The sequence below is a fragment of the Nesoenas mayeri genome (assembly GCF_963082525.1).
Source record: "Nesoenas mayeri genome assembly, chromosome: 2".
In the NCBI taxonomy this organism is placed as follows: domain Eukaryota; kingdom Metazoa; phylum Chordata; class Aves; order Columbiformes; family Columbidae; genus Nesoenas; species Nesoenas mayeri.
Window position 1 is genome coordinate 39,443,644 of NC_137543.1, and position 18,260 is coordinate 39,461,903.

Below are 18,260 nucleotides of genomic sequence, written 5' to 3' on the forward strand. Positions count from 1 at the left end.
CTTGTAAAATAGTGTGACAAATGGTGCTGTAGAGACTTAAGTTTTAGGTCTGGTATTAGGGGATGCCTAGGACAATTTTGGTCTTATGCTAGTCATGCCTCAGATTTTCACTGGTAAATTAAATTTAAAATGTCACATAATCTCTATTCATATATTGAAGCACTTGGAAGCAATGGGAACAAACATAATCAGAAAATTTGGAATTCTGTGATAGACAGACCCTTTAGATGCTCTGGGCATCTTGTGTATTGACAAAGATAAAAAGAAACGTAAAGTAATTCACAACCTTCTCAGTGTGGCTGAGAGACTGTATAGAACAATAGCAAGTGATTGTATTGCTAAAAATCTTGTCTTTCTTCTTAAAAATAACAGTAAACTAAAAGCAGCGCAGCAGGTTTATTTCTGGCCATTTCCTAACTCTTTGGCATTTGACTTTACAACCATAGTTCAACTCATTGGTAGTTCATGAATCTTTATATATAGTACTTGAGTACAGCACATACATATAATTCACAGACACATTTAGACTGATCTATGTGGGCAGATAAAACACATTACAGTAATCATTCTGCAGTGCTAATATATTAGCATTAAAGAAGTTGTTTCTCTGGGTTATTAGTAACTATTCTGCACAGCCAGTTATTTGCATTGCGTTAGAGTCTGACAGGGCAATCAAGTTAACACATCTCAGTGTCTCAGAGGTCTTGGGCTGGAGCATCTATGCTCACCACGGCCACTGAAATTTATTACTTGCTGTCTTAAGAAACTGCTGATAAGCTGACACCTCAGATGGTGGGAACGGCTAAGGCATTAGGCACAGACTGTCTTCTGCTGATTTTGTTACAGCTGGAGAGCAAGCAAAACCTTAAACCCTAAGATTTATCAAAGTTACCCTATCCTAGACAGATGTGCATATTCTCAGTTGAAAAGATGCTTCTCACCACTGTCATGCATTATTCACAGTTTCTGTTCATTGAGTTGGTGTAGAATCACAGATAGGTTGAGCTGGGAAGGGATGTCTGGAGATGACCTAGTCTGACCAATTGCTCAAAGCACAATGAGCTACAGCAGGTTGCTCAGGACTGTGTCCAGGCAAGTTTTGAATGCCTCTAATGACCGAGACTCTACAGCCTCTTTGGGCAACCTGTTCCAGTGTACAGTAAAAAAGTGTTTTATGTTTAAATAGAGTTTTCTGTATTTCAATCTGTGTCTATTGCCTCTTTGCCTTTCCCTGGATACCACTGGGAAGAGCCCGCCTCTGTCTTCTTCACTCCTCCCATCAGGTATTTATATATATTGATAAGATCCCCTCTTGAGCCTTCTGTTCCCCAGGCAGAGGAGTCCCACCTCTCTCAGCTTCCCCTTGTATGTCAGATGCTCCAAGCCCTTAATCACCTTTATAGCCCTTCACTAGACTTTCTCCACTATGTCCGTGTCTTTCTCATAGTAGGTAGCACAGAACTGGACCCAGCACTTGAAATATCTCACCAGCTCTGAGTAGAGGGGAAGGATAACCTCCTTCAACCTGCTGCCAAAGCTCTCCCTAATGCAGCCCTGGAGGCTGTTGGTGGTCTTTGCTCCAGGGGCACATTGCTGGCTCATGTCCAAATTGTTGTCTATGAGGACCCTACAGTCTTTTTCTGGGAAGTTGCTTTCCAGGCAATTGTCCACCAGCTTGTATTTGGTACATGGGTTTACTCCTTCCCAGAGCAGCATTTTACATTTCTCTTTGTTGAACATCATAAGATTCCTGTTTGGTCCTTTATCCAGCCTGCCAAGGTCACTATGAATGGCAAAAAGGCAAACTTGCTGAGGGAGAGGCACTCTGTCCTATCATCTGAGTCATTTGTGAAGCAATTAAACAGTGTTGGACCCAGTACTGAGCCCTGGGGTACACCTCTGATGAGCCTGGCTGAACTGTCAGTTTTCAATCCACCTCACTGTCAACCTACCTGATTTCTATTTCATCCGTTTGTCAATGGGGATGTTTATGGCAGACAGTGTTGAAAGTCTTACTGAAGTTGAGGTAAACAATATCCACTAATCTCCCCTCATCCACCAAGCTAAACATCTCACCATAGAAAGCTGGTAAAGTACAATTTCCCCTTCATAAATCCATGATGACTGCTCCCAGTCACCTTCTTTTCCTTCATGTGTTTGGAAATGGTTTCTAGGATTACTTGTTCCATCACCTTCCAGGGATCAAGGTGAGGCTAACTAGCCTGTAGTCTCTCAGATCCTCCCCTTTCCCCTTCTTGAAGATAAGAACAACATTTGCTTTCCACTAGTCCTCAGTGGCTTTTGCTGCTTGCCATGACCTTTCAAAGATTATTGAGTGTGGATTCACAAGACCGTCCATCTTCCTTAGCACTCGTGTGGATCCCATCAGGACCCATAGACCGGTTTGTTGAGTTTTTTTTAAATGTTCCGTAACCTGATCCTTCTCCACTGAAAGTAAGTTTTCTTTGCTCCAGTCTTTTTCCACTGGTCTCATATGCCTGGAATTCCTGAAGGTCAGTCATACCAATAAAGATTGCGGCAAAGAAAGCCTATAGTGTTTCAGCCTTTTCCATGTCCTTTGTCATCAGATCTCCTGCAGTGTTTAGCAGCAGGCTCATGTTTTCCCTTGCCTTCCTTTTACTGCCGTTCTATTAGTAGAAACCTTTCTTGTTGCCCTTCACTTCCATCTCCAGATTCTATACCAGGAGTGCTTTGACTTTCCTAACTTCATTCCTGCGTGCTCAGAGACTCCCTCTGGGGTCTTCGTGGGTGACCTGATGCTGCTTCCACCTCTTGTATGCTTCCTTTTTATGTTTCAACTTTGTCTGGGTCACCATGCTTCCTGCACATGGGGTTGAACCATTCTTGAGCTTGGACAAGCTGACACTTAAAAATCAGCTGGCTGTCCTAGACCCCTCTTGTCACCAGCAGTGTATCTCATGGGATTTTTCCCAACAGATCCCTGAATAAACCCAAGTGTGCTCACCTAAAGCTGTGGGTAGTAATCCTGCTTTTTGCCTTTCTCCTTTCTCCCATGATTCTGAACTCTACCATCTCATGGTTGCTCCAGCCAAGGCTGACAGTGACCTTCACAGCTATGTTGTCATCTGAGAGGGACCAATCAGTCTGGCTAATACACGCCTTGTGTCTCCTGTGGTCCGCCCTTTTAAACGATGAGTGTCTGTAAGTCTTTCCATAAGAAAGAAGGTATTTTTCTAGTTGTAGATAAGAGATAAGAATTTTCAAGTTGAAATATGAATACTGGTTATTTTAAGCAAAATGAAAAATATGCACTTCTACACACACACACATAACACACCTCCCCACACAACTTGGTTTTTTGTAGTATTGAACACATTTAGGATGCGAGAATGCGCAAATGTTCCTGAAATTCTAACAAAAGCTGCCATTGCACTTTTGGCCCACCATCAAGGGTGAGACGTAATGAAGCCCCAAACTCCTAGCAGTGTGGCTGTGAAGCTGAACATGTTGAAGGCCCTGCCTTTCTCTTCTTGCAGATCAAATACTCTATCATGCACCCGGGGACTCATGTCTGGCCCCACACAGGGCCCACCAATTGTCGGCTAAGGATGCATTTGGGCTTGGTGATACCTAAGGAAGGCTGCAGAATTCGGTGTGCACAGGAAAACAGGTACAGTTGGGTTTTGTTGTTGTTTGTTTGTTTGTTTTTTTTTCCCACCTTCCTCAAGGCTGAAAAAGAGGTGAAACTGCATGTAACTAAAAAAAAGATGGGGCGTTTTACTGATCAGGAGGTGTAATCTATTTTGTTAAACAGGCGATTTGCACCCTAACTCTTGGTACAAGTGTATAAATATCAGTTTGTAAACAACGCCAGAAGAATCTTTGGCGACAAAGCTGCTCTTCTTTGTTATGGTATGGAAATAACAGTGGGTTTAGTCCACAGAGTCTCTGTGTTTACTTCTACAATGCCAGTCTAATACAGTTCCCAGCAGAGTTCCTCTATTTGCTTTGTTTTTGAAGGGACTTAGAATTCATTGCTCATTCAGCAAAAGCTGCGACTAAGCTGTACCTCTGTTTTCACCACTATGATGTCTTTTTCCTAGCTGATAGTATTTGTTATAATTCAATTAAAAATATTCCAGTTGAAGTTGATTTCAAGATGAAGACATCTATGAAGTGTTTGGCCCAATGAATTATGCAGGTAGCAAATTTCTTTAGAGTGTACTCCAAGTAAGAATTCTTATCCTTTAGGGAAAAATTATGATGAAGACCAGTTTTGTCTCTGCTCGTTGCAAAAACCAAAATAAAATGCAATAGCTTATGTATTTACGGTCAGGGCATATACTCCTTTGAGAAATATGAGAAAATGTGATAAGTTTTTGCATTCTATGATTAAACACAACAGAAAATGTAGTATTAACTATATTGCTTTTTGCTTACAGACAATTTTCTGAGACTTATGTGAAATCTTAATGATACTTAATGTCTATATGTATATTTTGGGAAAATTCTGTGTCTTGTCTGCACCATCTGAGTGCAACAAGTGTTAATTTTCAATTCATCTTATGGTAGTAATGTACAGATATTTTTGATGTTGAGAAATGAAATGCCACTCCTGTCTGTATGACTACAATATGTATCAAAGATTTTTTTTCATGACATTTGAAAACAACTATAACAACAAATGTTTAGAATTTGTGAGGACAGAAGTATCCAACTGTTAATAACCAAAAATGTTGTCACTATAGACTCCTGCCAAAATATATCTTATTTAATAATCTGTCACAGTCAGTATTGCAATCTACACTACCTACATCTAGGTAGTGATAGACATTTGCTTCCAGCATTCAATCTAATATCCAAAATAAGTTGGATGGACGGAGAAGTAGAGGGCTAACACAGAGACATGGAGTCTTTTCACTTTAGGACATTATTGTGAATTCAGATTGGTGGTGACATAATAGCATTACCATTAGGTGGCTGTTTAGTAGCTTGCGTGACCTGAGTGGTGGTTTTGTTCTGCTGCCAAAGAGAGCGGATGTCCACAGCTCACCACCCATCATTATGGCTGGCACCCTTCTTTGTCTTCACCCAGCAAAAAGGGTTAGTCCTGTGGAAAATGAACTTAAATACCACCTCGGTAGCAACACTCCCTCAAGGTCAAGAGTGGAGACAGAGCACTAGATTCCTATTTGAAAAGTAAAACATTCAAGAGCTGACTGCGGCCTGTGCTGGTGTGTTAACTTTAGTTGCTTTTGGCAAGAGATATACATTCAGGATCAGAGACAGGGGTTTTTTTTACATCCCTTCTCCCATGAAAGAGGAGGTGGATGAACTAATATGGAAGGGAATGGTGCCAGGAAGAAATGCTACCTTGGGCACTTTCTGTTCCTCCCCTCCTGGTGGTCCAGAGCAGTGATAAACTGGTAGTTTCAAACAGGAGAGCTGGCTCAAACATGAAGGTTAGTGTAGGTCAGGCCTCTTCTGACCTTCTGTCCCACTGCTGAGTGTATGAGATAGAGAACAGAAACAAAGAGAATTTTGTGCTTGGTTACCTCTGTGCCACCCAGTGTGGGTGTTTAGAGGGGCAATGTTACAATGCAACTCATCCTTTGATAGGCAACTCAATTCTGTCTAGCGCTGTATTTTACTCCTTCACCTGCAGCTGCTAGGAGCTGGTACTCCTCATTGTTACTCTGTATAGCTCTGGTAATTTTAGGTTGTTGGGTTATTTTGAAGTACCAGCTCTGTAAAGTGTAGAGTACAATGTACAAAAATGGTAGGTAAATAATACCTAGTTATCAATATCGAACATCTCTGTCAGACAAGGTAACCAGGTTTTGAAATGAAGGCGCAGAATTACGGCCTTATGCAGAAGCCATTTCCAGATCTCACCTGTAACAGGTGGCTCTAAAGCCAGGCAGGTGATACGGAAATTACCCCAAAGTGGCTCAGCCCCAGAGCAGAAAAGTATCATCCCTGTGGTCCCACTGTGAAGTGTTTCTCACACCATGAAACCTCCTAGAAAATACTTATTTGCATGCCAATGTCGGGGTCTGTAATTTGTTCAAAAGGGGCTAATAGTTCTGTCAACTTTATGGCTTTTTCTTTGTTGTGCAAAACAGCCCAACCCGTTATGATGCAAATGATAGACCCTGGGTTTTAACCTCTGAAGCTACTTCATCTGGATGTTCGGAGTTTTTATTGTCCTCAACTGAGCTGCACTTTCAGGCTATTTAGGGCAGGATTTTTCAGGCTTGGTGTAATTAAAAAAAAAGCCAACTGTCCAAACAACAGAAAAAACATCAAACCAAAATATCCCTAAACAAATAGAAACAAATCCTCCAAATACCCTCAAAACAACAAAGAAAACACACCGCCCAAAAAACCCTCAAAGTCGGCTTTATTTTTTTACCATGTCATAACATCGCAAGTGATTGACTCCTGTTGACTTGAATAATATCAATGTAACTTAAGTGTGGTAGCAGAGACTCGGGGTCTGTATGACATAAAACATTTTTGTTATCAGATAACTGATGTGGTAGCAGGAAAAACACATGAGCAAGGCTGAAACCTGCAAAAGGTTCATTATCTGGGCCTTCAAGGCTGATGTCTGTGCAAGCCAGTGTGCATTTTTTACTATGTTATGCTTTCTGGTTTATCTACTCTTGCTTAAAATAGGTTTAGATTATCATTTCAGTTAAAATGATCCAATTTCAATTTCCATTTCTCTTCAGAACACTGCATCACAACCCCATAAATTTTGATGGTTAATTTTTGCTTTTGTTGAATTAAAAATTAAAATACCAAGATGACTTGGAAGTCTAAATTTCATTCTCACCCTGCTTTTGAAAAAAAATAAGATTTTCTCTGTGAATGAACACAGTTGAATGAGCTAAACAATGCATTTCTGTCTTTGGCAAGAGCTTTGTTTCTTTATCATCACTTCTATCCACAGTTCCTAATTCCCTTTAAGGGCATCCATCCTCATGGACTGCCTCAGTTCCTAAGGGATCCTGTTAAAAAACTTGATTATGTGGTCATTGTAGAGGGGCTTTAGGAGGTAACACTTTGACAAATATTGCCTTGACTGGTATTCATCCAGTCTCACCTGAAGGGTTATAATCAGGCCCATGCTTTTGTCCTGCTGTAATGCAAAATGACTTTGCTTTGCTCATGCCATTGCCTGACTTTACAACAGACAAACCATGTAACACATTATCAGCTGCTTTGTCTAAATGTGGTATGTGAGACTGAGATCTGAAGGGCAGTGACAAATGATTGGCACAGTTACTTTTTGACAAGTTGTGACATTATCACTAATGGTCACCGATCAGTAGCTGACTTTTTGCAGTATCAGAACTACATTTAAGTAGGCGTTAAACCTCAGTTTGAAATTATGAACCCAGATCTCAGCAGGCTGGAGAAGTGTGCCTGCTGAAACTTCAAGAAGTTCAACAAAGCAAATGCAAAACCCTTGCAACTGATGACAGATTAACACCTTGCAACAGTACAGACTGGGAGATGAAAGCAGCTTTGATGAAAAGGACTTACAGGGTCCTTGGGAACAAGCTGAACGTGAGTCATCATGTGCTCTTGTCTTGAAGAAGGCTGAGTGCCTGCTGGACTGTGTTAGTGCGTAAGAAGCAGTTTGCGGAGAGCAATTTTTTCCCTCTCTTCTGCACCCAAGACACTGCCTCTGGAGTTCTGTGTCTAGTTTGGGGCTCTTTAGTATATATTTAAAAAAAGGTAATTGATAAACTAGAGAAACTTCAGTGGAGGATAAAAAAGATCATTAGGAGACTGGAGCCTGTGACACACAAGGAGACGCTCAGGGAGTTGGTCTGGAGTCTGAAAAAGAGATGGCTAAAGGGGAGCCCAGTTACTGTTTTCACCTACTAATGGGTGACTGCATGGCAGGCAGAGCCAGACTCTTTTCAAAGGTGTGCAAGTATGGAATGAGAGGTAATGGACACAAGTGTCAATGAAAGAGATTCCCTCTAGATAGAAGGAAATTTTCACAATGAAGTTGGTGAAACACATGAAGAAATGGTGGAATGTCTGTGGTTGCAGATACTAAAAAATTTGCTGGTTGAGAACCTGAGATATCTCATCTAACCTCAAAGCTGGATCTAATTTTGCAGTAAGTCCTGCTCTCACCAGAGGCTTGGAGCAGAGACCATTCCAAAGTTTCTTCTGATCTAAATTATCCTGTGATTTTATGCTTCATAAAATTGACAGGAACACTTCACTGATTCTTCCAACAACTAATATGTACCTTCTACATTGCCTCTTGCCATGGCTTTTAAATATGCTAATTTTATTAATTTTTCAAATTATGCTCATGCACAAAGCCAAACCACTTTGAATAAATTGTGAGCATCCCTTTTTGTGCCTAACGAAGGTACAAATCTTGGAAAAGTACAACTGTTAAAATTTGACTCTTCCATGCCATAATGAACACTCAGGGTACTTATGTCTGTTCAGTGATCTTCTCTGCCTAAGAAGTGCTTGACAAACAGAGGGGCTTTAAGTTACGTGGTCTCATCCTTTTAGTTCAGTTTTAACAGTATAGTTAACCCAGTGTACCCTATGGCATTGTAGCCTCCCTGTGAAGAAAAATCTTTAGACTCTCTGCTTTACATGGATTTATGGACAAGACAGTTAACAGCCCTGAAATTTTGATCATGATCAGGGCCTAATTCTGTTGTTCTGATCTTTAGAAAAAGCAGATTGATTTAATGTAATTTGTCTTCAAACCGTATTACCATATTACTGGTCATTCCCTCAGTGTCCATCACCTGATGTACCTGATTAGAAAAGGAGGAAAGCTGATTACTGCACTAGTATTATACCTATTCCCTGCTTACTGGACTCAACTTAAAAGTATATAAATAACAAATTATGAATGTCTGAATGTGTATGTGGGCATAACTGTGTAGAGTGAGGGGAAACAATCCCTCAGTAATATGAAGGTCCATTAGACTCATCTTTCTGTAGTTTATTTCACTTAAAACTCTGCTACTGCAATCTCTTTGTTTTAGGTAGTAAAATCCTGACTATGAAATATATGCTGTTTAAATAATTCTTGTATGTCAAAGATCATCTTCAGAAATGATATATCGCTTGCCTTCTCCACAGCACTTCAAGTACTACACTAAAACATGTTCTTTTTTTTTTTGTGTTGCAGAACCTGGGAAGAAGGGAAAGTTCTTATTTTTGATGACTCTTTTGAACATGAGGTATGGCAGGATGCTGAAAATTATCGCCTGATATTCATTGTGGATGTGTGGCACCCTGAGTTAACAGCACAACAGAGGCGCACCCTTCCTGCTATTTAAGGGGTTCCTTCTGATGTGTGGAGCAGAGGAGCTTAAACCCCTTTGGAGTACGCCAATAGGATTAATTTATCCACCGTACAAAGAATACTATTATTTTAAAGGTTAGAAAAGATAAAGATGGCACTCTACAATCACAGAGGACTTGATTTAAAAAAGGAAAATAAGAAGGAAAAGAAAAAAAGCCATGTTTTGTTTCATACTGATACAGCACTGATATGTATTGTTTTTACGGCTGCAAGTTTGAAAATACAAATCTTGTCAGCCAAAGAGCAATACGTGTGGATTTTCAAACTGAGGAATGTGCAGATGTTTTTCCTATGCCTGTATTATGTGTACAAAAAGCAGTCACCTGCTGGCCTTCTTCAGGTACAAGATTTGCATTTCTACATCCTGGAAATGTTTGCTAGGATTTTATCTGGGAAGCAACATGTCAGATACTTATAAACACCTGCACACAACCAACTTTGAAAATCAGTATGCAGCTGTAACGTTAGCTGCTTTAAGGCATTGAACGTGTCCCTATGTTATCACCTGTAGATAATGTGAATGGGTTATGTGTGTTTTGTACTTTTTTCTACCTGAGTAACTGTATTTTTCTAGCATAATTATGAACAAGCCTTCTTCAATCAACCACTATTTTTTAAGAAGCGATATATATGTAACTGCATGTCTAGCTATCAGCAGAAGGAAAACACTATGTATGAGCAGATTTCATTTTTGCCAAGTGTGGCCTTCTCTTGCCTTCCTGGAAATGCAAACAGAAACTTGTGTAATCAGCTGCTTAGAGAAGCTTTATTCTTCTAAACCAAAATAGTTCTCTTAGTTAGCAGGCAACCTTCAGTTTGATAATGTGATTTTGGAACATGTTGAGCAAATGTGACATCTCTAGGCTCAGATCTTAAAGTGCTTGACAGTTCTTAGGATTATGTGGTGAACTACTGCTTTTCCTATCATTACAAAAGCTTATGTTGTGATATCCATTTTCTACTCAGCAAGAGTCTGGGGCACCTTCTTCCAGGGGCTTCTTCTAGGCTGCCCCTGGTTGGTCATTCAGCAGAAAAAATACATAAAGTATTTCTTGTCCTTCGGGCAGAAGGACAAGTTCTAACTTGGTTTCCTGCCAGAATGCAGAGCTTCAGATTATTAACTTGTATTAACTTCTGCTGCAAGCATCCTACAGAGTGCTAGAATGATCCCTTAATTGTCCTAATGGTGTTTTCCTTGTCTTGAAATATATGACAGAATGCTGAAGTGGTCTTTTCCCAGTACTGTTTACAGTATGCTCTGCATTTGCCATATTGGATTTACATATGTGGTAAAAAGGCCTGTTTTCAAGAAAGCAAGCTGGTTGGATATTTAAGCAGTCAGCAAGTCTTTTGGCTCTGAATTGTTTAACAGGAAATGGAGGGTGCAGGACCCTTCACCCTCAACTTGTAAGAACACTAACAGGAAAGACAGACTGGAGGTTGTGCTGATGGTGATGGGTGTCATAGGATGCTCAGGGCTTGTCAAGAGCTGTGGCATCATCACTGAAGGTTGTGAGAGACAAACACTAAGCAGGGAGACACGGAGGTTCCTTCGTCTCAACAGCTTTGGCTGTTCCACACTGGACAGTCATTTGTTTAAAGCTCAGTCATTTTGTACTGCAGAGACCACATCACGGTACCCAAGTGTCATGACCAGAATGCCATGTTTGCTGAAGTAAAATATAGATAGGAGTTTTCATTCCCATACACTGAATGCTTTTCAGATCTTGTATTTTACTAGATAATTAAATCTTGTAATGCCATGTAACACATGGGGATTGCACCATACTTTAGTGTAACCGGTTTCTGGAGCTGTGCACTTTAATTTCCTTTATGACTATTAAACTGCTAAACCCTCTCTGATCAGGAGTTTTAGACAGCTATGATAATTGGGCTTTAATATGTTGTCCATATGAAAAACAACACTGGGACTATACACAATATACAAGAAAGTAATTATTCTCAGTTAATCATCATGACAACAGAGAAGATTTATAAGATTCACACTTAAGAAAATATAAAAGTACTTTTGGAGATCTTTAGGAGAATGATGTGCAAAACTGGAAATAAGGTACTTGTTATTGTGGGGACTCTAGTTAAATAGTTGTTTAGTCAGAAGCTGTATTTTGTATCTCTGGAAAGTGATCAAGCAGTACAAATTATAAGCTATTTTGTAATTCTCTAAAATAAAGACATAGTTTGTAAAGAAGGAATCAAAAATGATTTGAACAAAAATTTGTGGTTTAGGAATATTTTTTATTAATGTTGCGTTTTAGTTTCTATACCTCAGAGTAAATACTAAAGGAGTTATAAAAGCTTTGGAGCTTTATTTATAAAAAATCTGTGCCGTCCTTCAGATTTTTTAATTTTTCCTTTGAAGTCTCATACTTTATCTTTTCTGATTGCGATTGGCAAACAGATAAAAGTAATCTGCCCAAGATGTCTGTATGCCAGCGTAGTGCTGTTTATTAAATTCTGTAGTGACATATTGCCCATTTAAAGTCTTAAGTGCCTTGACTATGACAAGGTGTGTTATAAACAGCTCCTGCAACACTGAAGTGAATCTACTCTGTGCCTCCCTCTCAAGGAGCTGAGTGCATGTATTTTTGTTAGGTACAGTTATTGGATTAGCTATATACATAGGGAGGATATATATAACAATCTACTGAAACTATGCAGTGAATAAGTAATATACTATTTTAGGCATTCCCATTTGCCAACCGGTACTTCATCTTGAAAAAGCTTTTCAACATTGAAAATGCTAATGGAAGAAGTGAATGGAAATGTTTTTAAATGGAGAACCATTGCAATTTAAGTATTTTTGTCTTTAGATTTATTTACAGAGGGGAATGACAGAGGAGAGCAATATCCCGAAGAGAGCAAACTCCTGTTTGTAAGGGAGTACATACTCATCATGATGTTGGAGGTGGATTCCTCCTGGCCTGTAGTTACCTTGCTTGTCTGTATAAATATTCTACACTTAAATGCAGGCATCATGCAGTTAAATACAAGACATCGTATGTATTTATTCATGCCACAGCTAAAGAAAATAAATAATTCTAATCCTCTGTGAGATTTAATCCTCAAGGGCTGTATTTGCACTTCTTGGGCAGAACGAGTCCCACTTGAATGAACAGTGATTGTAACAGGTCATCACAAAGGTGCAGTGGAGTTAAGTGTATTAACAGAGAAAAATCATAAACCAAAGTATTTCTTCATTAATGCTGCAGTATAATAGCCAGTGTCTGCCTCTTTTTGGTTTTGTTTTTTGTTTTGTTTTTACTTTCTGCTTTAAGCAAGTTCTCTGTGACAAATCCAAATCTCTGTGAGTCATCATGAGTGCAAGGATGGGAAGGGAGCTGTGTCCCATTACCAGGAGTTGACATCCTGGTTTTCTGTAATAGGTGGTAATGACAGGGGAGGGGCAATGCAAGAAATCCCAAAGACAAGCAGCCTTAGTTGTCTTATTTGTTTAATGTTCCTGTAAGCTTTTGCTTCTTTTTCTGACTCCTTTGTTGCCTTGCTGGGATCATCCACTGCCTTAAAGACTTGTTCTCTATCATGGAGACCAGGCTTTGTATCAATGAGATGCTGCTGCAGGAGAAGGTTAGCATGAGTGAGGCTGTTCTGTACAAAGACCAGCGGTAAGTCCCCAGTGTGTTGATATGATCTGGATAGGATCTGTCAGAATGTCCTTTCTTTATACCCTGTGCGGCCATAAAATATTGTTGTAGAGAAAGGCAGTATTTTGTTACTCTGTCTGGTAGGGCTGACCATGTCCAGTTGAACTATATCATCACTTCAGTGTATCACTTCCAAATTCAGCGGATGTTCCAGAGGCACGTTAAAAGTTCTTGTGCCCATCATCATCTCATTTTATATATATGGTTTACACTGCTACCTTTGATATGTTGTTGCCAACTGCTTTTTCTAGTAAATTGTCAACATATGGCAGTTTAACTGAAGACTAAAAGTGTGTACAGTGGTTGTAACAGTTTTAGGAAATAAAGTCACTGCACATGCAATTTGATAACGATTTTTGTTTTATTTCTTTAATTCATTTTCCATTTCAATGAAGGGATGGGACTCTCTTTGCAGCTAGAGCAAATAGAGAAATAACAAACTGATCTTTGGCATTTCAGTTCTTCTATTCTTCCACATTTCCTTCTAACAGAAGCTTGTACTGAATAATTCTAAGTTTCCCTTTTTCATGTTAAACATGGCACGCATCTGCAATCGGCATATGCTTCTGGCTACACCTTTCACTGACTGCAGGAGGGAAGGGGATAGATGGCTCTGCGGAGCTTTAATTTGCTGTTATGACCTAAATGAAACAATCTGGATTGAACCATTAATCACTAGTGAATGTGTCCAGTGGGTCTCCCTAGCACCCCTCTGTCACATGCGCGCACACACACATACACACACACATACCTAACAGGCTCCAGAGATGTCTGTGGAAAAAAATACGGCATTAAAATTTGGTGCATCTGCTGCCCACACAGCTCATTCCGCTTAGCTGACCGTTTTATAAGGGCTTCAGAAGTTAAGAATAATTTTTGCTAGATACTGAAACAAGTGACCACCTATAAGCAGCATGGATGAGGCAGTCACTGTCATGTTGAATGGCATTATGCTGGCACTGATTTTTTTTTTTTTTCCCTCTTATTTTAATGCAAATTCCTTCTGTAAAACTTGAGCACTGGATGCTGCTATTTCTGCCCTCTGAGCCACATTAAACTACTAATTACAGTGCAAAGTTTAAATTTGAGATGCATTTCTTTAAAACACATTTTTCCTTCACTACTACAAAATCAAGCATCTTTACCGGAAAACTTCTACTGACACACCCCGGTTTCTTTAAACAGAGAATGCAGTCCCATCATTTCCAATATTTTAATGTTATAAGTCAAAAAAAAATTAGGAAAGTAATTCTTCATATATGGACAGACTCCTGTGTCAATAGAAGTCTCTCAGTTTTTGTTCAGAGTTGGCCACACGGACAGATGGCTGGTGACAGTTGTGACTTGGTCAAGAGACATGAAAGACTTGTTCTCAAGCAAAACGCGTGCATGTGTATGTGTGGTGTGCTCTGTAGGTTTCTGGTACGGTGGAAGTCTGTTTATGAGTGTGGAGTGTGTGGGAGCTCAGTCCAGAGCCAGCAGTGGTTGGGTGTTCTCGCTTTCCCCGTGGTCTTCGTGTTTCAGCGTGCCGGGCTCCACAACAGACTGGGACCTGAAAGCAAGAATACACACATGCTAACGGAGGCTGCTGCAGAGGCGCTCACCTTCCTGGAGTCTTTTTGCCTCATTTCATGATTTTTGCTTTTGTCCGTTTTCACCTTTATGTTTTTTTATTTCTTTTCTGTGGAACACGTAAGGAATTTGAGAAGCATTCCTTTGAATACAAACAGGGATGTGACTCATTGCAGATCTCAAATGCTTTCAAAATATTTAGTGCTTAGCTACTACCCATAATGCTGATCAACCTCAGCAACTCAAAGGCCCGATCCTGAAATACCATGAAATCTGTTAGTGCTTAATGTCTTCCTAGGCAAAGCTGCTTGTGCAACTGCTTCCTGGAAAGCAAAGTCATCTGTACATCTGCTTCCAGGAATGAGTCTCAGCTCATACTTGTTGCTAATGTCAGAAAGATAAGCAGATAAATCACATTTTACTAAGGTAGGAATTTAAGGGGCAGAAGTTCCAAGAGCTACCCAAGATCAATGAAGAAGCCAGAATTAATATGACGATGAGGCACCTTCTTTCTGGTTTGTCCAGTCCTGCAATTTATTTCCTTGTCTACATCCTTGAAGGAGAACTTTATACAGGGCTAGTCCATTTTAAATTCATTTCAGTCTTCAAGGTGGGAAGCCTAGTTTATCCTTTGCTGCTAATGGACAAAAAAACTACAACATGTAAAAAGTGAGTAAACACTAGACAAAGTGGACCATCATGATTTCTTGCAGTGACGAAAGCTAAATGGGCTTAAACTAGTTGGAAAATTCAAGACTACTTCATTTTCTGAGGTCTGTATGCTCCAGTGTTTGATCACTGAGCGGTGGAACAAGGAACTGATGAATTCATTGTTACAGAGACTTGTTATCCTCCATTTTCCCTGTTTTGAGACAGGAGATTTTTTTAGAGCGAAATCCCTTTGTGAACTAGAAACATTTAAAATGGGAACTTTTTCAAAGGTAGAGGTAGAATCAGCCAGCCTGGGCATTTGCGTAGTGCATGGCATCTTTTTAAAGAGCGGGTTTCCTCATGGGCAGCTTTTAGAATTAGGGGTCACTCTCATTCCTTACAGGATGTGTTTGTAATTCCCAGTTGTTCATTATGGCAACCTGAGTTTAAGCCTTAGCTGCATTGTGAGATTAGATATCGCTTCTCTTTCAATAACAATCATTAATAAATTGCATCCTTTGGAACTGCAGCACTTGGTCAGGACAGAATACCATGACTGTGAATAACTTGTATGATTATTTTTGTATTCTTGTGCCTGGAGCTTTCATTAAAGCATTTTTTTTTTTCATTAAAAGAAAAACATCTCCAGAGAGGTATAACAAAAACTGGATGCTCAATAGGAAGATTTTTGTGCCAAAATTTTCAAATAAAATATGTTTGCCCAAATGTTTTCACTATGTGTTTTTTACAGTAATGTGACATATGTAATGTTTATGACTGCAGTTTAATATAGAAAAGCAGCTGATTCAGGAGATTATGCAAAATGGCAATTTACATAATTCCAGTATATGGCAGCAAAAGCTAATCATGTGGCTTTGAAACTGGTATGAAATGGATTCAAATCATAACAGCAAGAGTTTTTATTTTATTTTCTTGACTACCAGATTAAATTATTATTAGATAATATCTAACTAATACTTGTCACCAATGTTTTGTTTTCTGTCTGACCCACTGGCCTAAAATGAATATAAAAAGTTAAAAATCCATTGCAGCATTTAGCAGCATAAACCTGAAAGTTTCTGCTCTAAGTCAAATGTGGAAAATGTAACAATTTTGCCTTTTGTCTCTTTTGTGATCACTGCTGATTATCTCTGCCCTCATCTCACTACAGAAAAAAAATGTCTTGCGTTTGTAACAGCAAGATACCAGTTCCTCTCCCATACTGGTACTCAGATGCACATCGGCTTGGGAGCAACTTAATCCCAGCCTGTGTATGCAGGTCCCACGCTGGTCCTCTTCACACAGAGTCAGAATAGCTGGAGCATCGAGTAAATGCATTGCAGCCCACCCCCCACCACTGAATTCAAGATGCCAAATGATTCAAATGCTTTTCCCAGCCCTTCTGAATAACACGAAGTGGGATCCAACGGAGATTTTAGTATCTGCCAAGCTCTACAGCAACAGTAATCTCTCTTCTCCTTTTCGTCTAGAAGCTGCTGAGCCCCTATTGTAAAATAAGCAGTTCAGACATCTATCTGAAGGGCACAGTAATGATTTGAATCATCATCATCACCATTTTCTAAGACACCACATTAAAGAACTTGCTGTCGTGTTTGGACTTCCGTTTTCCCAAGGCATCAGCTTTTCATTTGCTGAAAAATGTTTCCAGTTTTGTTTTTAACCTAAATTTTATGTAGAAAAAAAGAAAATAACTCAGTATGTCAACAGGATTTTAAGGTACTTTTTTCATATTCTTCATTTATGGTATATATTAAGAATGTAAATGCTTAGAAAAGCATTTTGGTGATATATATAAATGCAGCTCACAAACTAATGTAATAACTCAGCATAAGAGGTATGTTTTGCTGGTCTAGAAAATCCTAGAATATGTATTCTATAACTATATTTTATTTAATGATAGAGAAAAGATTATTTGCAGTAGACCGCCATTGCAGAAAGCATTTTCAGCTGACCACTAACTATATATTGTGGCTGTAGCAATTAATATGAGACAAATTCTATTTGCACCCTATATGTTGGTTTCATCTTGGTTTTGTGTATCTAACACAACATGTTCAGGAAAGCAGTCGTATTCTAGGTATGTGCAAGTTTGCTCAATAATTAGGGGGTTTTGTATGCTGACTCTAGAGTTGAACCTCGGACTAAGACTAAGTTCTGTTTTAAAAGTACTGATACCTATTTTAACTGCATTAACATTTTCTTCAGAGGACTTTAAAATCACATTTCAAAATCTTAAGTAGAATCTGATCATGGTTCTTGAAAGAAGTTTGGGTATCTAACTTCACCTCAGTCTCTTGTTTAAAAATAAGTTATAGTCAGGCACGAAAATACCTTTACCCTGACCAGTCCTTGTCATCTGAAACCACCTTTGCTTTTAAAATAGTAACACACACTCTTGCACAATAGTTTAAGCCATTTTGATATAAAATGGTAAATGAACAGTACAGAACTATCCTTGTTTGGCAAGCTTGGTTTAAGCCTGGGTCCTGAGAATGTGGTGGCTGCTGTTCTGTCAGTACCCTATGGCAAGCAGAACTTCATTGCACCAGACAAAAGCCTTTTTATGTTCCTGCCTTTCCATACCAATGTGTACAAGTACCTGATGAGATGGAATAGAGAACATGAAGCCACTCATTTCAGTGATACCCAGTGACAGGAAGAGAGGCAACGGGCACAAATTGAAATACAGGAACTTCCATTTTTTTTACTATGGGAGTGTACAAACACTGGAACAAGTTGCCCAGAGAGGTTGTAGAGTCTTCATCCTTAGAGATACTCAAAATCCAGCTGGACACAGTCCTGAGCAACCTGCTCTGGCTGACCCTACTGTGAGCAGGAGGTTGGGTAGATCTCCCGAGGTCCCTTCCTCAGCCTTCTTGTGATTCTGTGCTCACAGAAATAACAGCTTCTCTGAAACATCCCAATTCGTGTTTATCTATCCTGACAGGGCAATGATTTTCTTTCCCAGCTCATTATGCCTTCAG

The 18,260-nt window shown here is 39.5% G+C and overlaps 2 protein-coding genes across 2 annotated transcripts in view; one reads left to right on the forward strand and one right to left on the reverse strand.

Moving 5' to 3' along the window:
- ASPH (aspartate beta-hydroxylase) overlaps positions 1-9,323 on the forward strand; it is a gene marked incomplete at both ends in the record, with an annotated part of 107,232 nt that extends 97,909 nt beyond the window's left edge. Inside the window, 2 exons of the mRNA XM_080364128.1 lie at positions 3,519-3,652; positions 9,173-9,323. Coding sequence (XP_080220254.1) covers positions 3,519-3,652; positions 9,173-9,323 — 285 coding nt within the window. The remainder of the gene's footprint in view (positions 1-3,518; positions 3,653-9,172) is intronic.
- Positions 9,324-14,496: 5,173 nt separating this feature from the next.
- The window catches only part of CLVS1 (clavesin 1), a gene marked incomplete at both ends in the record, with an annotated part of 92,413 nt that continues 88,649 nt past the window's right edge, over positions 14,497-18,260 (reverse strand). Inside the window, one exon of the mRNA XM_080339974.1 lies at positions 14,497-14,584. Coding sequence (XP_080196100.1) covers positions 14,497-14,584 — 88 coding nt within the window. The remainder of the gene's footprint in view (positions 14,585-18,260) is intronic.